General features: G+C 38.3%; 5 protein-coding genes across 7 annotated transcripts in view; 3 read left to right on the plus strand and 2 right to left on the minus strand.

The window, feature by feature from the left end:
* LOC136780933 (nucleolysin TIAR) overlaps window positions 1-2,555 on the minus strand; it is a 439,848-nt gene extending 437,293 nt beyond the window's left edge. Inside the window, exons 1-2 of the mRNA XM_066739543.1 lie at window positions 1,329-2,555; window positions 596-692 (exon numbers count right to left, since the gene is read on the minus strand). Coding sequence (XP_066595640.1) covers window positions 596-692; window positions 1,329-1,357 — 126 coding nt within the window. The 5' untranslated portion in view covers window positions 1,358-2,555. The remainder of the gene's footprint in view (window positions 1-595; window positions 693-1,328) is intronic.
* LOC136780934 (probable G-protein coupled receptor No18) overlaps window positions 1-19,422 on the plus strand; it is a 70,368-nt gene that overhangs the window by 15,028 nt on the left and 35,918 nt on the right. The window lies entirely within an intron of this gene.
* On the minus strand, window positions 2,695-16,142 carry PAPLA1 (Phosphatidic Acid Phospholipase A1). 2 transcript variants are annotated; one of them, XM_066739537.1, is made up of 9 exons: window positions 15,704-16,142; window positions 7,539-7,967; window positions 5,867-7,458; window positions 5,308-5,793; window positions 4,964-5,114; window positions 4,431-4,876; window positions 3,938-4,361; window positions 3,457-3,778; window positions 2,695-3,387 (listed from the first exon to the last, which is right to left on the minus strand). In XM_066739537.1, exons 1-9 carry the CDS (start codon window positions 15,834-15,836, stop codon window positions 3,120-3,122), a joined length of 4,251 nt encoding a protein of 1,416 aa, XP_066595634.1. In that variant the 5' UTR covers window positions 15,837-16,142; the 3' UTR covers window positions 2,695-3,119. The 2 variants fall into 2 exon arrangements, with proteins under 2 accessions (XP_066595634.1, XP_066595633.1); XM_066739536.1 differs by having other exon boundaries at window positions 4,964-5,141.
* LOC136780932 (uncharacterized) lies at window positions 8,785-15,130 on the plus strand. Of its 2 annotated transcripts, none has more exons than XM_066739539.1 (12): window positions 8,785-9,083; window positions 9,906-9,994; window positions 10,362-10,429; window positions 10,503-10,583; window positions 10,645-10,774; window positions 11,581-11,811; window positions 13,377-13,576; window positions 13,667-14,004; window positions 14,100-14,262; window positions 14,322-14,448; window positions 14,521-14,694; window positions 14,768-15,130. In XM_066739539.1, exons 1-12 carry the CDS (start codon window positions 8,800-8,802, stop codon window positions 14,956-14,958), a joined length of 2,076 nt encoding a protein of 691 aa, XP_066595636.1. In that variant the 5' UTR covers window positions 8,785-8,799; the 3' UTR covers window positions 14,959-15,130. The 2 variants fall into 2 exon arrangements, with proteins under 2 accessions (XP_066595636.1, XP_066595637.1); XM_066739540.1 differs by having other exon boundaries at window positions 13,380-13,576.
* Window positions 15,855-19,044, plus strand: Gen (XPG-like endonuclease). Its single transcript, XM_066739538.1, has 6 exons — window positions 15,855-15,994; window positions 16,141-16,506; window positions 16,587-16,863; window positions 16,921-17,207; window positions 17,273-17,600; window positions 17,667-19,044. The coding sequence occupies exons 2-6, from the start codon at window positions 16,349-16,351 to the stop codon at window positions 18,927-18,929; spliced, it is 2,313 nt and encodes a 770-aa protein (XP_066595635.1). The 5' UTR covers window positions 15,855-15,994; window positions 16,141-16,348; the 3' UTR covers window positions 18,930-19,044.

Genomic DNA, 19,422 nt, shown 5'->3' on the forward strand with positions numbered 1-19,422 from the left:
TCCCGAAGGAATTACCGATCGAAAAAAAAAGAAGCTCGTAACTTGGTTTATTAGGAAAAGAGGGGGGAGTGGGAGTATAGGAGGATGAAAAGGGGCAGAGAGGAGAGGGGAAGGGATTGAATAACCAGTCCCAACTGTGCTATATTTACGTTATTAAAAGAAGGAAGGGATTTGAATAATTTATTGGATCTCGCGTGGTGGTGGCTAGGTGTGGGAGGAATGTGCTCGTAGGAAGTCAAGTACCTTATGAATCATGCATTAAAAATATACGATGACACCATGATGGAGCTCTGGCTATCTAGGTTTTACTAGATAATGACCACGGGCAATGCTATCTCGTGAGCAGTAATAACGACGAGTCTCTTAATAACGCGGGCTTCCGTGCGAACGCGTCGCGTTTAAACCATCATACGCTCGACTGACGTTTCGCTCTTCAAAACCTAAATGCTTCTTTGTCCAAGTTTTATTTATAATATCCTCTTGCAAAACTCAAAATATATGTATACGCATTTTGCAGCGTTATAACAGAAAATTTCTACAAAATTACAAAATCATTACCGGAAGCTAAATGACCGAATCTCGTTTAGTCGCTTACCTCCCTGATGATCTTGCAGCCCCTCACCACTCCGATATGGGAAAACAACGCGCACAAAAGATCCTCGGCTACACTCTCGTCCAAGTTACCCACGTATCTGAAAGAAATTACATTTTTCGTATGGTAAAGTAAAAATTAGCTCTCTTTCTCTCGAGGTGTCATTTGATTTTCTATGGTTGGCTAAAATGCAACGTGAAATTGTATAGGAATTAATTAAATCGGTGGTAGGATTTCGATGGGTCAAAATCGTAACACGATCGAACACCGGTGGATGGACACGTGCCAAAAGCCACATGTTCCACTGGCGAATTAGAGCGGAAATAGGCAAAAATACAAATTTCCAAAGCACGCGTGACAGAGTGACGCTCGTGTATGGTCATTTTGGAGAATCCGAGTCTAACCTTCATTTCCGATTTTCGTCCACGAAATATTAAGACCTTGCGTGTGTATGTGTGTGTGTGTATGTGTGCGTGTTTCCGTGCAGGCATGATAATAGAATAGTGGCTTGTTAATTTCATTTGACATGCACGTCATAAACGTTAAGCCGATGCGCACAGTTTTTCTTCATCTCCGGAGTGAAAAAAGAATAATGAGAAATCTTGATTGAATCGTGTCTCTGTAATAACGAGTGATATAATAGTGAAATAGAAGAGATTGATATTTCTATAGAATTGGTTAACAGAAAGAAAGATAATTTATTGTTGTAAAATGCAGATTTTTGAGAAAAGCTTACAGGGTTTTCGGTGAGATTTCGTCCGCCATGACGTCTTTCGCTACACTGGCAGTACCAGCAGTTATATAAAGTCATTTTATTTAAATATACCTTTGTCCACGCAGAGGGTTTAAAGAGCATAATGGTCCTATAAACGGGAGAAGACTATTGGTGGGGGGGATATGCAAGCTCATCTGCGCTTGCGTATATATGGTCTTGAGTCTATGGCGTTTAAACATTTTCAATTCAACGGTTCATTCTTCTTCTGCGATAAAACGCGAGCAAATCAGATTTTTCCTCGATTAAAGATAATTACAGAAACAATTTTGTTTTGTATAGAAAATTCGGTAGAAGAGGAAGTAACCTAGTTAAATTTGGCATAGATCAAAATTCACACGAGCTTCTCCCTCGCACGATATTCCAACTCGTTGAGAAAAAAATACTCGCGCTATATCTCCTCTCGGTCTTCGTCAATTTTTCCTCTGGGAACCAAACGCTATAAATAATTTGCGAGTAGCTATCGTAAACATCAACGAATTTTTCTCAAACGTAAATCACTCCAGAAAGCTATAAAATCTGCGGGCGTGTTCCTGCTCCAGAAAAAATCGACGCGATTTGCCTGTCGACAGGATTTTTATCGGAAGGAGCGACTGACGTAAATAATAATGCTATATTATATAAGCGAGCTTTGACACTGTGATTATTACTACAAAAATAAATAGTAGGGCTGCTTGAAACAACAATTGGGCGTTCATCATTCAAAAAAAAAAAAAAAAGTTTCTGGAGGAAGAGACCTTTCGAGCTTTGATTAAAAAGGACATGTAGCATTAGACCATAAACTGTTAGTTTTGTGTGGCTGGCTGACTGGTACAGGTCGCACCATGGCAATAACAATGCACGAACAGAAGAGAAACTACTTGGAGAGGCTCGGAAGCCACGAAGTATCGCGAAAAACTTAGTTTTGCGAAAACGATAAATCATCTTGAATTTCGCCTAGGCTGACAGGCATGTAGTTTTACGAGGGCCTGCACGCAAAATGCAAAACAGCGGCGAGGGGACCGGTGGGCTTGCACTGCAATTAATTAGCGTTTCGTGATACCCGTGCATGTGCTGAAGCATTTTTTTTCTGCCGGCTAGTTAAACTGCTAGCACGATAAGCTGACGCCACTCGACGAACCGTTCGGACACGTAACACCATTTACCGATTCGCGAGTAATACTCGTACGTGTTTATTCTATTTTTTCCTAATATTCTCATCTTTCTAATAATCTATAAGCTCGACTTTGTCGAGACTCAATGCTGCTGTTGCTGTTACTGCCGCAAACTGATAAGGAAGCTCAGACTTTGTAACGACAAAAAACAACATAATTACCAATGCACGCGCGACTCATCAGAATACACTGATTTATTAAAATATTCGAGAATAGTAAATATTTTATATAATATGAAAATGACTTTATGCAAAAGATCTCTCCTTGCTATCTACATATGTACAATCATTTGCATATCTCGGTACAGCTAGAGTATTCGATATTACTTAACATTTAACTACCTTTCGGTTAACAAATATTTATAGTTAAAAATATTTTTTATTTGAACGATAGTATTATGACTAACTTGGTTTTTTTTTAGAAAATATAATATCTGTGTTTATAAAGTTAACTCTGAGGCATTTTTAATGGTCAAAATTTAGCAATAGTCTCTCGTGACCAATGCCCGCATCGATCTGATCATCTAATATTCAGTCCTTGAGCTTCTAGCATTTTAAAAATTCTCCTTTGAGATTTGAGGTACGCAGTAATTTATCGTTGATCAAGATTTCCTAACAAAACCAATTTTCGGTGGAGGCCCTATTGGTTTTTGTGAAATTGGTGCTGTTGGATCCATGCCCATCGTGGTAGGGGAGGCTCCAACGTCGTATTTCGCAGTCGGCGTCGAAGTCGAAGGTAAGAAATTTGATGATGGCGAATTGGAAACTCTCTCGATTGTTAAAGTCTGTTGGGGCAATTGAGCGTCTGCTTGAATACCCATGGATCCATAAATTTCCTTCAAAATCATCAATATCGTATCCTCGGATTCCCTAAAAAATTGGTATGGATAATATTTATAAAGATCAGTATTTTAAATTACAAGCCAATATTTAGCCTACCAGTAACAGACGTGACTAGTCAAAGCCGACAGATAGTTCGTGATGCATTCGAACGGTGCCTCCTGCAGAACATAATCGATTCTTCTACCGCCATTTAGCTTGCCCACTTTAAAATCTGCACCACCATCATCGTTATTCTGATTTTCTTGCGCTGTCGGTGACGTTTGTAGCTGCTCCTCGACTACTTTGTCAATTTCTCTTTCGAGATTGTCAGGTTTGTGAAACATGGCTAATTGGTAAAACGAGTTCCAAGTACTTCGAACAGAATCCAACAGCTTTTGCTTCAAATCTGCACCTACCCTAGCCATCGTCTCCTTCAGCTCTAAAAGTCGACAAATAATTTTCACTACCAGAAATATAGCAATGGGTATATAAATGCTAATAACTGCCAGTCATCGTGAATTGGAAGGATTCACGACAACCAGCCTACAGTAATTATGTTTGTGAAATGAGAACACTGTGTTGAATACTCTCGATTTACCTAAGTGCATTCTCTTGCGGCCCTTGTGATGTGGTATCAGCATTGGCCGATATTTATGGGCGTCAGGGTCGATGAGGGACTCGACTCTGTATGCCACAGGATCAAAGGGGTGAAACATATTAAAGAAAGCCGGACACGTGGGTAGAGTAAAATCGTCGCCCAGCGTGTCAATGCCCCTAACCGTGACAAACATTCCAATTGGACTACCCAGAGCGAAAAAGGCACGAGGATGAAAATTTATTTGCGGGTAGCTAATGAAAGGCTGACCTGTGCCAGCAGCACCCATCACATAACTTATTCTTTTACTAAGTCGTCTCTTCATGACCGGAACGTTCAAAGGCTTGCCTTCGTTTAACGACTTGTTACTACTAGTGTTCCCTGTATCAAGTTTTTTCTCTGGTTTAAATCCGACCCCTTCGTCCTCCTACAAAATTAAACTCAATTAACTTCCTGCAATTGATGAACATAAATTCGTACATCTGCTAACACCTACAGGTTCAATTGCCTCCTCGACCGTATTGTTTTCAGTGTGGTATTCCTCGGGTAAAGGCTTCTGATGGCACAAAAGGTCAAATAAGATTAAACTTCCCAAGGAATGACCTCCTAGGTAAACTCCTCCTTTAAACTCTGGATTTCTCTCCTTGAAACGAGCAAAGAGTTTATTCATTTCTGATCCAACAGTATCCATTATCGTTTGACAATAAACCGGGCTCGTGTAGAAGAGAATATCTAGCAGTGTGTCATTAGTGAAATGGCGAAGTCCTGATATACTCTCCAGAGTTATGGCTTTTAATTTCTTGTCAATCCCAGTGGCCTCTGAATGAAGGGTCGTATGCCAGGAAATGGGCAGGACCTCCACTCTATTCACTATCCTCTGCTCGCAAGCGGTTCGATAATGGGACTGTATCAGCTGCAACGATATGCTTCGAAACTCGTCAACTGTAATTATGAACCATATCAATTTAACGCTCAAATAGCAGACGAAAGAACATATCACATATCTTGCAAATGAAATTGATAACTGACCAACTTCCTCGACTGTTCTAAATTTCAAGTCGCAGACACTTCCTATTCCATGAACCATGAACAACAGATGATCGACGCTTTCAGGCTCTCCATCATCGATGCTGAATTCGTCTACGCCTCTCTTCACCACCCTTGGTCTACTAATTGTACCCTGTAAATATGTACTGTCCTCTGAGCCCTGTAGACACCACATTTAACATTTCAAACAGAACCATGCGTGCATTAATTTGTTAATAGCTACTCTGGCTGTTGGCAAACTAAAAAGATTCCAAGCGGACGAGTAACGAAAAACATTGGCAACAATTGAAAAAATCACAGAGTTGTAGCTTGTTAGAATTACTTACTGTACTATTTCCCCAACTGGTACCAGCATCCGGAGTGGTCAATTGTGGATAGTGAGCCTGAACGTTGAAACTGTGGAAGATGATGTACTCCCCGTTGCTCAGCTCCACTCTTCTATTCCAAACGTTGCACGAACAAGCCTGCTTGAATTCTTCCTCGAGCTTGGCCGCGATGTTCTCCTCGTATGGTATATATCTAGACTCGGTGGAAGCCTTGTAAAACCAGGAGCACCTCCTGACTTCCGTGGGAGATCCAGTCCAATACACTGGTACCCTTTCCCGTTTAAGTATATTCACATCGTATCTCCCACCATCAGTGGCAACTGTGGTCTCAGGAGTTATCTCGCTAGAATTGTACACCTCTTCGAGAGCCAAACTATCGTGCATGGAAAAGGGAAGCCATAAGATAGTGTTCTCCACATCTCTCCTATAGAACCAGTGATTGTAAACAGGTCGGTACTGCATTCGTTTGTCGGATGGACCCGCAGCCTAAAATAAAATCATTTCATTAGGTAATATTGAACAAAATCTGAATTAGACGATGGGCAGATTAGAATTTTACCAAATTCTGAAGACTGGGTGGTACCCCGTCCGGCGAGCTACGTCCTAGCAGAGGACTCATCGACATTTGAACAGGACTCAGAGTAGCCGAACCGGTTGGTTCAGGTAGAGCTGTTGCCATCACAATTGAAGGTGAAAAATATTTCGTTGCCGAATTATTCTGAAGAGAAGCATAAGTTTCGGATGGAGGAGAGATTGGATAAAAATTTGTCGGTGCTGGAGAAGCGAAGCTGGTGCAGTGGGGAGCCAGAGGAGCCGTTGGAACACTGCCGAATTGCGCAGGATTATAAAATTGTGGGACTTGAGGTACCGATGTGTTGCTGCTGCTCGATGCTTGATGATCTGCACTGGTGATCCAATGAGGATTCGCTGATGCTGAATTCTTATATTGATCGGAAGCAAGGAATTCGTTATTTTTCGATAAATCTACGTTCGAGACATTAGAAGCACTTTCTGCATTTCGAGGATAAAGATTTGCGTTATCCGTAATCGGCTGGAAAAACGGGCTAACCGGCTCCTTCTGATTAAACGAGTAATTAGAGAAAAAATTAATAGACTGTGGTACGGTCGATGGTATGTAATTTAAATCAGTCTTCTTTGCAACTTCCCTCTCCGCGATAAACTCAGCGCTTTGCAACGAAGGGACTTGTTGTGCCTCCAAGTAGGACCTAACCGGATGTACGCTATCTAGAACCGTTGAAGCTTCGTTAACCTCGCTCACTTCCGAAGCAACCAGGGGTGGTTCTGAAACTTCGCTAGGTTCTTGATCCAATGGGATATCGGTCAGAGAGTCGTTTCGTTGCAACCCAACAGTTTCCTGATTATTATTTGATCCCGACGTGTCAAAGTCTTGCTCGGGGGACTCTAATATATTTTCCGGAGTTTTCAAGGTCACTTGCTCAGTATCCACAGCATCCGGCAGCTCGGGCTTCGTTTCCCCCTGCTCAGCCAGAAAATGTTCCAATCTCTCGAAGATCTTTGCAGCAGAAACTGGAGTGAAAACTCCCGTGGATCCCTTGGGCTCTTCTTGTACCACGTTAAAACCAGAGGTACTGGTTGTGTTAACTTCCGATGATAGTCTCACCGGTTCAGTATCCTCTGTCGTGGTAGGCCTCGAACTACTCAAGTTAGGCGTAATTTGCGCAGGGTTACTCGAGAAAGAGGAGAAGCCAGCGAATGAGAAATTAGCTGGAGTGTTTTGAGGAGTAGCTGGCTCCACTGGTACCCGTCTGGGAATATTTTCTGCTGGACTCGAAATTGGGTGTCCAGATGTGGATGTAGGCTCGCTGTACGCTGTATAGCTGAATTGCGGAGGAACTGAAGAACCGGTGAGTGTGGGACTGGATCTAAAGGAACTGGACTGTGAACTTTCTCGCGACAGCTGATCGACGGAAATACTCTTTCCAATCGTAGTGTTATAGCTCGAGCTTGGGTCTAGTACTTGATTGGGGTTAAAAATAGTGGAAATTTGTGTTGGAGGAGGAGGCTGAGGCGGTGTTAACTGCTGCTGTTTCGTTACGTTTGACGTGAGATCCGGTGGTGGGGCGTACTTTAATCGACGCTGATTTCCCAGTCGATAAGAAATTGGAGCACCTGCAATTAATCGGTCGATTAATAATAGAGTGTAATCGTTATATTTTTTAAGTTTCAATTCTTTATTCTTATTAATTTACCAGCAATTGGAAGTGGAACAGCTGGCACAGCTGTTGGTTGAGGAGCAGGAAATGGAGTAGCTCCTGTGGGAGGAAAGTTAGTTTCCAACGATGAGATGTTTGGTCGTGTAGGATCTCCCTGACTGGGCACTAGCAGAGAAGGTTGCTCTTTTGCAAAACTCGATGGAGGATTTACAGTTCCAGAATGCTCGGTCCTCGTTTGTTGCACAGGCTCGTTTTTCGTTGATGACAAAGACAAATTTGGCAAAGACGACAAGATTGATGAAAAATAGCTGGGCTTTGCTGGTCGACCGAGTGGTTCCTTGTGTTCTGCAGGGTGGCTAGTTTCATTCGCACTGCTGTGCAGCTGCACCTCAACATTTGCGATTCTCTCGATTGGCAAATTTTCTCCAGGGTTTCTCTCTACGACGCTGCCAGTAGCCTCTCCATCTGAGAAAAGAAAGTCACGTTAGTTTCTCTCGTTGAAGCAACTGCGAGGAGCTGAACGACTAATGATTATTTTTCTTCGGGTAAATCGATCCATTATTGCCACGGTTCATTGCAGCTTGATTGAGGCACAATGGACTTGAGGAAAATCAATAGCGATGGTGATAACATTTGACTAACTAGAAACCACACGGAGGGGTCCATACTAGACTGGATTATTCATCAAGTGTCAATATTGAACAGGAAACAACGGATGTGAGTCTCGATGACGAATATAATACGAAACGACGTAGCGAAACTACATTTTTACTTTTCTTCCTTTGACGTTACCAGGCATATCCGGTCTCGCGTCACAAACTTCCAATTATCTCTCCCGTAAAATTGTGCCAATACTGATAGGTGAAACCCATACAAAACGTTAATTAACAAGCTCCAACTTCTTTGGTAAAAAATGTCTGCAATATAAAATCCTTGAAACGAATGTAATTAAATCGAAAGTTTTTTAAGTGCCTTTTCTAATAAATTTGGTCAAATGAAGAAACCAGATTTTATCGATGAGGTCATTAAAGTACTTGAGATTGATTGAAAGGACAAAAAAGATATTATTTCTTAGAATTTTTTAAATCATAGGAAGGAACTGTACATATATATAGTAGAACAATTTCTATTGTGCAATGACGTTAGCTCAGATTTACCTTAGTGTATTTATGTTATCGCATACGTAACTGGACTAAAGTTTACCCTCTGCAAACTAAGATCCGGAACCTTATAAGTAGTGGTTCATTTTTACAGCGAGTCTTTCATCGAAGCTCTCAATCGTGCAAAGTTTCTCACTATGGGCTCCTCCGCGGTTGTGATCGGTTTTTTAGTGGTGTGCTATCCGTTAATTATGGTCTTAGCGGAAAATTCGAGTGAAATTAAGATTGCAGAACCGGTGAATGGTGAACGTTTCCATGAACAACTGGCGGAGGATAGTTTGTCGCGATTGATTTTGAGAAAAAATGTGCCTTTGCCAAATGCACACACAAATACGCCGAATCATACATTGATAAAGAACGATGTTTATGGAACTATTGTTTTGAGGAAAAATGTGACTCCCCGCCTTTCCGAATGCAATAGGTATATATGATAGAAATATATAAGTAATAATTATAATTGTAATGGTAGAAAAGTGGATCATTTTATATATTTAAAAGTTTTGTCTATAAATGGCCCAGTAAATACCTCGTAACTTGGTTGGGTGCTAAGCAAAATTTTACGAAACATGCATTAACAGAGGAAAATATGCGCTTAAAAGTATAATTTCGAAAGTCATGACTTTTACCACTTTTCTAGCTCATTTCAGTTTTTTCAATTATACCCCATCTCATTTTTATTGGTAATTCTTGTAGTTGATTTCCAAAGCTTTCAAAAACCGTCATTTCATTCTGCCATTTTGTTCAATCCTTTGGGAGAGATTTCCATTCGAAATTTTACGTGTATAGCTGAGCAAGTATATATGTATGTGCGTAGTAATACGCGTAGGGGTCTGCACGTATACTACTTTAGCTAAATCCACAGTTTCAAATAGAAATATTTTCTAAACGACTGTATCAAGAGAAGAAATGAGAAGGGGATTTTGATGAGCTCTTGAGGTCAGCCACAAGGAAATGCAACAAAATATAGGGGATTCAATTTAAAAAAATTATGATAACCTTGGTAATTCCAAAAGGTCATGATTTTTTAATTAATTTGAAGCCCTTTTTTTTAGCGAATTAAGTGAAAGGCCCCCACTGCTCTTTAATTTGATCCAAAATGGGTGTAGTAAATTTCCGTTCATCTTTGTAACCGTTTGAATAGAAATTAATTTTTTCGTCTAAACTGTAAATCGAATTAAGGCAAAAATCCCACCTTGTATAAGGGAGTAAAATTATAAATAGATTTGTCTTTTTGCATGTTCAGGTACTGCATTGAAAGAAGGCAGGAAACACAGGATTTCCCGCGTCGTGTAAATCTTATTTGGTCATTCGCCAATGATAAGACGGAAATGAGTAAGTGGTGTTAGATTCGTATAGAAAGAAAATAGAAACGCGTATGCTTATCGCACGAAACGTTCAAGGCCATTGACGCAAGTATCATATTTATAAGATAGCTCTTTAGTATAAAAAAAATCAAATACGACTGCATTATCAAACTTCCTTCGATTTTTCTCTTAATTTCCTATTACTTACTATTGATTCGCGTTGTGCAACGTGATAAACTACCCTAGTGTTTTTGTGCATTGTTAATATCGTAAATATTGACGAGCTTCTTGACGTTATAACTGCATCAGAGACAAATAAAAAATAAAATGCAGCGTAGATAGCCGAGCAGTATTATATACTTTGTTTACAATCACATTAATAATATTTGTTGCAGAAAATTATCATTCATCGGCACCGACGCAAAATCTTACTGAAAATAATTCCTTAGAAAAAAATTGTCAGGTAAATAACAACAATATATATCTAATATATATTTTCCTGGAATTTTCCTCTATCTCTTTCTAAAAAATTGCAGGTTTATCTCGATGTTGGTTGTGAAATTATAAAAATTAAAAATATTGGTGGGAGTATTCGTCACGTGGATGATTTTTCAAAGGTGAAGCAATGTTTTCTCAACGAAGGTTTTTACGACTAACAATAGAGGTTTTTATCCGCAGGAATTATTGTTTGATGAAAATGACTTTAGTGGATTTACAAGAAAGTGTTTTAACGTTGACGATTCAATGTCAGGGATCGATATCAGTCTGCTGGGAAATCTATCTTATGCCATTCTCGAAATAACTCTGAGTAAGTTTTATTAAAGTTGGTTTCAGCTTTAAACGCAAAACAATTATTTATTATACATAAATTCCCCAAAAGTCACGTTCGAATTGCTTTCGTACATAAATAAATGATCGACTGTAAGGGACTGCAATAGTGCTATTATAAAATCGTTCTATAAATGCTTATAATTACCCAACAATGAGGAAATAACTTATAAGAGCTGGTCGTTAAAATACTATAACACAATCCTCTCGTAAAATTATTATTACGTTCGGTAGCGTAAAAACACAGCACGGTTATATTATTTTCAAAGAGTTTGATTTTATCTCGTCAAAGTATTGCAACTCCCCGTCTAAAAATAATCCTCTCTCTGACGTACGAAAAATCTACGCGCACTCTTGCTCAGGAATATTCTCGGTTTTTCGCCAACAATCAAAGTCCCCATTGAAAATCGTGGTCCACGTGTTGTCACCGTGCAATGAGAGGCGCGAAACTGTGCGAGCGATCCATGACACAGGCACTTGAAAAAAAAATTCAACGATAATCATCATCGAGACTGGCAGAAATTAATGATGGATAGAATTCTTTCCACCTTGCAGTAAACTCAACAATTCTGCTCATTCAGTTGGAGAGATATCGACCGTGATGACCTCGTGTAATCTTGCACTCACATTCGTAGATTCATCAATTACGGAGATTGGCCATTTTCGATGCGTCACCACTTTTTTTTCATATCCAGAATTCAATTTTATTACAAGCGCGACGCGTTCCGTGAGACGAAGAAAACTCGAAACGTCAACGTTTCTTTTTCGTTATTATTTCTCCAACAGAGAACGAAAGTTTGGAGGATGCACACTTGGCAATTTCTGGTGGTCTCTCGGAGAACGTCGATGGCACTCGTATCGTAGCACTGAAAGCACCACCTGGCGAGTGGTGCCTCAAACTCGTAGGGGTGGAAAATTTAAAGTACCGTTTCACCATAGCCACCCTCGCAGCGCAACCCAACGATTTCCTATCGGAATCCAACAATTTTGATTATTCCGAGACGTACACTTCCAGAGGTAAATTTATTATGATTTTAAGCTTTATTTAATATTAACGCACTTTCCTCGAGGTACACGTTTCTAAGAATAACCACAAATTATTAATATTCGGATTGGAACATGATAGTATAAAATAAAATTGAGATAAACAAAGAAAACTAATACTTTTGACCTGTGACTCGGATAGCGAGTCTATTTTTGTGTTATGTGTGTGTGTGCGCGCTTGATGCTCAAACTTCCTGTTGCACTTTCAATTAACGCAAGTCTATATTCTTACGGTGTATGATGTTTAATATGCACAGTTTTTATGAAAAATGCAGAAGGTGTACAAGTAACGACTAAAAATCAAGATTGGTTGAAGAAATTAAATTAGCTGCTACAGTAACGAGGCTGTCTCGTTAAATGTTGCTTGTGCCAAGTGAAAACTTTCTAAAGTTCCTACAAAAATTCCTAATGATTCCTAAAATTATTAAAATAATGGTTTGTATAAATTAGAAAAAAGGAAAACTTACTTTTTTGACATATGTTTCTAATAAAAAGTCTATATTTTTTTTGTTGCCTCTACACTTTCTTCACTTTTCATTAATAAAAGTCTATGCTCTTCACGTGTAACGTATACTGCAATTAATATTTGTAAAAAAAAAGAGCAGAAAGCAAACAGATAAAAAAAGGGTCTATAATTTTATTTAAAAAATAAACTGGAATAACCGCTATGCTATAATTATGAAGCTGTCTCGTTAAATATTATTTGCACAAATTGATGAATTTTATGTTTTTAAAAAAATGTCTAATAATTGCCAGAGTTATTAAAATGGGTCTTGACAAAAATTACAAAATCAGAGAGAAAAACTTACCGTTTAACTATGCATGGCTTATGTACAGAGCAGTTTGGTCGAAGAAACAATGTTAGTCCGCGATAATAGTGAGAGACCTCCTCGTTATACCAGTGGCACGAACTGACAGATGCCAAGAGTTCTGGCTAGCAAATACACAAATGTTGTGTAACACGAGATTTGCACTTTGGCCAGTATTAGCATCCGGCAATCTATCTGACGCATGCAAAACGATACCTATAACATTTTGCCAGGGATACAGCGTGACTATCTTGAACTAAATGATTTTTATCCTAGTTTCCGCAAGTCAGGTAAATCGCACGCGGTCAGACAGAAGATTTAGGTCAGCGATCGCTTGGCTGCTTTCGATTAAATATTTCATTCTTTTCAATAATTTATAATCTCCAATTTTTTCTATCGTTAAAACACAGTTTACTGCTGGAATATTATTTTCGCAGATACAGCGAGACTGTCTTAAACGATTTTCTCCCACAGCTTCGCAAATCAACACCGAAAAAGACATAAGTATTACCGTTATAATTTTGTGAGAAATAATCATAATGCAATTTAATACTTTTCTCAGTGAAGGTATCGAATCATGTAACTTAAATGCAGCCTGGCAAAATGTGTAGGTTGATTATCGCACTGATCATATAGTTTTATTTCTAATAATAATCGTACATATCAATCTTTAATTTTATGCTTAGAAAACAGCTTGTAATAATATTTAAGCATCGCTTTTTCAAAAAGCAGAAATGATGGAGCAATCACTCGAAGATGTAGACTATATTCCAACTGCGTCTGATCTGGACGAATTTTCCATTCTCCCGGAAGATCCTTCAATTACAGTTGTATCCGTGCATAAACGCACAGTGGATAAGGAGAGTATTGTTCAGACAAAATTACCAGAAGAGACGCACACGTCCAACGAAAAAGAAGTTGGTGATCAAGTAATAAAATAATCTTCAGTTTATTCATTCACTCGATTAATGGGATATTTTATAAGAAACAATTAGAAACTCAATAATTTTGCATTTCAGGCCCAAGAGATTCGGTCGAAACTAGCGCAAACTTTATCGCGAGAACATAATGAGAGTTTCGTGAGTTTTCCTGGAAATTTATCATCGAGAGTGATAAATACCGATGCGAAGTTATCAGAGCTCGAAGATTTTTCAAGAAACGCCGTCGATCAGTTCGATTATTCCATTGAAAAAAGAAAAATATTTATCGATTTGGATCCATCCAACAGCTTAATCGCATCTTCTGCGTCGATTCACAGATTGATGTTCTTGGTGAAGAATAATTTTCCACAGCCTGTTAGGTTTTCCTTCAGGGTTACTAGTGAGCCACTGAAGATAGTCGATGTTCAGCCTCTGTAGTAAGCTATCCATTTACATGAGAATTCATGATGTTTTTATTTTAAAATTTCTAAGATTTAAGAGTATATTAATGGTTTCATTTCATATGCATTAGTTCTTTCGTAGAATCTCACAGAGTACAACCAGTTTTTGTGGACATCGATGTACCGCCAATGACTACAACGGATGACGTTAACACAGTCAGATTAATAGTAGAGTGTAATTTGGAAAGGGCTGAAAAATCCACGTATCTTTATATTAGAAACCAGGCTACCACGGTGAGCAAAAACGATTTTTTTTTTAAATTTACAATAATTAGTCAATCGATCGCTTCTAGATGGCGGACAGCGTAAATCCAACTATTCGGTATTGGTTTAACAATAATTGTGCAGGTAGGTTAAGCTTTGACAGGTGTGATAAAACTCGATGGAGCGTGGATATAACGGTCCAAGACACGGATTCAGGTATTTAATTGTTTCTTCGCTATGCGATAGCTTATGGAGCTTATTTATTTATATGTAATACACGTTTTATAGGTTTAAAGAGCGTTGTTTCCAATCCGAACAATTTGTATCCTGTTGATAATTTTATCAGTGGAACTAAAAGTCCTGTAAGATTTTACTATTCCGCCACTTGTTGTTCAACTTCCGTCGAGGTAACTGCGGTGGATGTTTTAAACAACAAGTTTGGTCGAGTAATCGATGTAACTGGTAAATAACAAGTTTTTTAAGTCGTCGTTAAAATCTGCGAAGAATCTTTCCTGATACTTGTGTTATTTTCCAGCTTGGGACAATCTTATGGAAGGAGAGATAGCCGCGGTGGTCGTTGGAGCGTTGCTTATTCTTCTACTCATAATTTTAATAGTTTTAATAATATTATACTGTGTTCGTACAAATAAGAGCCACGATTTGCCGTACACTCAAAGATACGGTTCTAGACCGCCCGCTTCACGCACCGAAGGTACTAATTTTTAAAATCCCTCTCATGAATAATAAATAAATAAATCATTTTGTCACCCACAACACATACACATTTCATTAAATTAAGATACATTTATACAAACACATGTATTTATTTTTACGTTCAGTATTAAGTGATAAGATATAGGGATAAACTTTGGTAATATAGCAAATAGTCAATAAATAAACATGATAATAAAGTAAATAAGATGGTTGGTATACATATATATTCTCGGTATTACCGATCTCTTAATATATATATATATATATATTTGGACATGTGGTAAATGATTCCTTAAGCGTATAAGGAAAATCAGAGATATTTATACGAATTTCTTAAAATCAGCCATTTTTTTAAGCACGGAGGATACTTTTTTATCTTGAAAATGATATAATGCACGACGGAGCTATCATTTGTACTTTTAAAAAGCCCGCGCGTGGCAAATGTGGGCGATCCGAGCGCCACTCATTTACAGCGTTGTGCGTTTGGTGATCTACTCAACCTATGTGGGCCCTGCATGGTTAATTCACCGGGACCTATGGCGAAGGAGGTGAGGTGAGGAGACGGGTAATGCGGAACCATCAGAGCCACAAAGGAGCAAGAGCGGAGCGGCGGCGAGAGTGAAAGATATATAATGAATTGTTTTTAGGAGTAACGAATTGTATCACGTAAGGTCTTTAAGTTATTACGATTGACATTATAATTGAGAGACGCGAAGAAAATGCTTTTGGCCCCGCCCAAGAATAAGGTCCAACTCACCATCTTGCAAAACAGCTGGTGTTGTAGGAGTAACAGGCACTAAGAATGTACTCTCGGCATAATTGTCAAAAAGGAATCCGGCACCGGCTCCTGACAGCAATGGATTTTTTATGTTTCGCTGTGGGTTACTCATTGTCTCGTTTTCGTTGCTAAGACCGTTGGCGATACTGCTGTCGATTTTTTATTGGCAGAATAACTCGTCTTACAAAAACACTGTTCAATCACACCTGTACTATATTCCTATTACATACTACAGCTAGAGCTATATAGCACTAAAAATCTCGCATGCACGTAAGAATCTCCACGTAAGCGTTGGCTTCCGTGTACTGAGCTTGACATACGCTAGTTAACCTAACTAAATCGAACATGCCGTGTACGAAAATAACTGCACAATAACTGAGTTGCATATACGATAATTCTGTCAAGTCTGTTTTTAGAGATTGCTTCGAGAATAAATTGTGTCCGGATCCTTGACTCCGCTGGCAACCAAGATTAATCAGGAAGTAGTATGATAAAGCTTCTCGGAAGCATCGATAGAGAACGCTGCTAGTGTTATTGAACAACGCAGCGGCGCCGTCTTCAAAGTTGTTTACATTTGTGATCGTTGAATCAGTTGAATTATTGAAGTCACTTGAATGAATAAAAATGGGTGTTAAACATTTGTGGAATATTATCTCGCCTTTGGGCGAGAAAAAGCCCATCCATGTACTTCAGGGTAAAGTTATAGCTATTGACTTAAGCTGTTGGGTTGTTGACAGTCAAACTGTTACTGATAACATAGCTCAGCCAAAAATGTACCTTAGGTAAAGATGCTTTTTTATCATTTAAAATCAAAGACACTCCATATTTAATAAAACCTGTTTGTTCTATTAACAAATTTTAGAAATCTTTTCTTTCGTACCATATTCCTCCTTATGCAAGGGATATTTCCAGTGTTTGTACTAGAAGGAGATGCCCCAACTTTGAAGCATAAAACAATTGCAAAGAGAAATGAATTACGATATAATGGTAAGGAGAAGAAGGCTCCAAGAAAGGGTAATAGGTCAAATTTTAATAGACTACTATCAGAATGCCAAAAAATGTTAAAGCTAATGGGAATCAGCTGCGTTCAAGGAAACGGAGAAGCTGAAGCAATGTGTGCATATTTAAATGAGGATGGGGTAAACCTTTTTAATTCTCATTTTTTAAAAATACTTTGTTCTTATAATTATTATTAGCTTGTAGATGGCTGCATAACTCAAGATAGTGATTATTTCTTGTATGGAGGTAAAACAGCGTACAAAAATTTTTCTATGAGCGTTCAAGGTAGTCATGGAGCTTCTGGAGGTGCAGTTGATGAATATACAATTGAAAAAATTAAAGCAACATGGAATATAGGTAGAAACAAAATGATAGCAATGGCATTATTGTGTGGCTGTGATTATTTTGAAGGATTAAACGGTGCTGGTAAAGAAGCAGCACTAAAATTATTTCGAAGAGTGGAAGATGAACTAATTTTAGACAGGTGGTGATTATTATTTTCTTGTTAAAAATCTTATACAAGAATGTAATACAATTTTCTGTTAATAGGATGAAAAGTTGGAGAACAGATAAGAAATATGATTATATTGAAGCTGATTTAAATGATCCAAATAATTGTACAAATTGCGGCCATAGGGGAAAGGTAAAGGCACATGCAAGAAGCGGCTGTATTGACTGCGGTACATCTACAAAGTGCAGTGATTCTTATAAAGAGGAAAGGGCACTGATACTAAATGAAATTTCTTTGAGGAAGAAAGCTTTGCTTGTTGACGATTTTCCTAATCAAGAGTTGATTGATGAGTTCCTCATTAGAAAGGATAAATCTCTGCCAAGGGTTAATTTAAAATGGAAGCAACCTCAAGTTGAAAAATTAGTTGTAAGTATTTATCAGGTATAACCTTAATGGATTGGCAATTTGATTAAACAAATTTTTATTTTTCAGCATTTTATGGAAGTTTATTTAGCCTGGGAACCAGAATATGCATTTGACAAAGTGTTCCCTTTAGCCACTAGATGGCAATTAATTCACCTTCCAAATATTTCACTTGAAAATCGCTTGTCGATTACAAACTTATTCAAACCGCATCAAATTTTGAAAACTCGTAATATAAGGTGTGTTGCGAGTTACGAAATACTTTGGGAAGATGAACATAACATATTGAAAGAATTAACGGCAGAAATGTCTTCTGACGAAGAAACAGCAACTGAGAAAAAAACGTCCTTTCAGTTGGTTACCATTGAGTCACAAGAGATGGTATCTAAATGTTATCCCGAAATAATCGAAGAGTACGAGTCTATGAGACAATCAAAGAAAAAGAAGAATACTAAGAAAAAGAGTGAGGTGGAAAAAAATAGTCTTAAAGTTGTGAAAGAAAAGTCTAGACGAAAGCCAGTAATCAAGAATAATAAAAAAATCGATGATTTTCTGCTGATAGAGAAGCCTTGTCCTGTTAGCGAATCGCTTGGACAATTAATTATTAGTCCAAAAGCTTCTAAGAGAGACGATGATGAAATAGTGGAAATTGTTACAACTAAAGTTATTGGAATCGATGAAGCTGGAACATCGCATGAAGTTAAAGAAGCTAATGCATCATCAGAGCAAGGTCAAGCACTCGAGACGGCTGTTACTAGTAAAAACCCTCGTGGAAGAAAGAAAAGGATTGACGAACTTGATAAAGTTAATAACCTGATAACCCTGAATGATTCCTTCGAAAGATTGACGATAACTCCGAAAAGATCCAAGATGAGAAATCCATTTTCCCCGATAAATACGACCCAAGAAGCAATTAGGGCAAGACCCAGTATGCAGATACAGCGAATATTAATGTTGGAAAATACCAGTACTCGGTCTGACACATCGATCGATAGGATGTTTAATGAACTTTCTCCCGATGATTTTGTCTGCGAGAATGAAAGTGACGACCTGGAAATATCCAGAACGATAGAGAAAATGTGTAGCCGGAGGGAATTAAAGTTTAATTTTTCAGATGAAAATAAAGCACCGTTTGAAAGTTGTTCGGATGAAATAAATGAGGAACTTGATGCGATTCAAGATGAGAAGATTGAGAAAGATGAGTTTGATGATATGGAGGAGTGTTACGTGCCTATTTATGATAGACTTAAGCTATCTAGAAAAACTATTAACAAAAAATACAGTCTAGGCATAGATGCACTTTTAAATGACACCGACGAGTCCAAAATCTAGTAATAATGCTCTTTAGCATGGATTAATTAATATTAAGAATAGTCTGGTAAATACAAGCCTTTTTTAACTGTTTTTACGAAAATGAATGAATGTTATTAGATGTTACAGCGTGCATTTTTTTAATAAAACAATTTTTTTATGATACTTTCAGCCTTAGATGTATTTTTAGCAGATATGAAATTAACAGTTAGCGATTTAAGGGATTTTATTAGCTGTGATTTACAATCGATTGGGATATTATGGAGTTGGTCAAAGGGACAAATGAATCTTGATTTATTTTTGGACCGGGCCGATGCGGATAAAGTTTGCTGCACCCAAGAGTGTAATTACGCCGTGTTGGATATTAGTTGCTAAGTTCAGGGACGATAAATTTTCACTGATCATCGGACATGTGTGCGGGCACGGTCACAGAGTCGCGCAATGGCCAGCCAAATTCAACGTGAAAACTCTGCTGGTTTCAAGATTGATTTAATTCAACGATGAGACGACCCAT

The sequence above is a fragment of the Prorops nasuta genome, unplaced genomic scaffold (genome assembly GCF_024137725.1).
Source record: "Prorops nasuta isolate Cenicafe-Biocafe unplaced genomic scaffold, Cenicafe_Pnas_1.2 PNAS00021, whole genome shotgun sequence".
Classification (NCBI taxonomy): domain Eukaryota; kingdom Metazoa; phylum Arthropoda; class Insecta; order Hymenoptera; family Bethylidae; genus Prorops; species Prorops nasuta.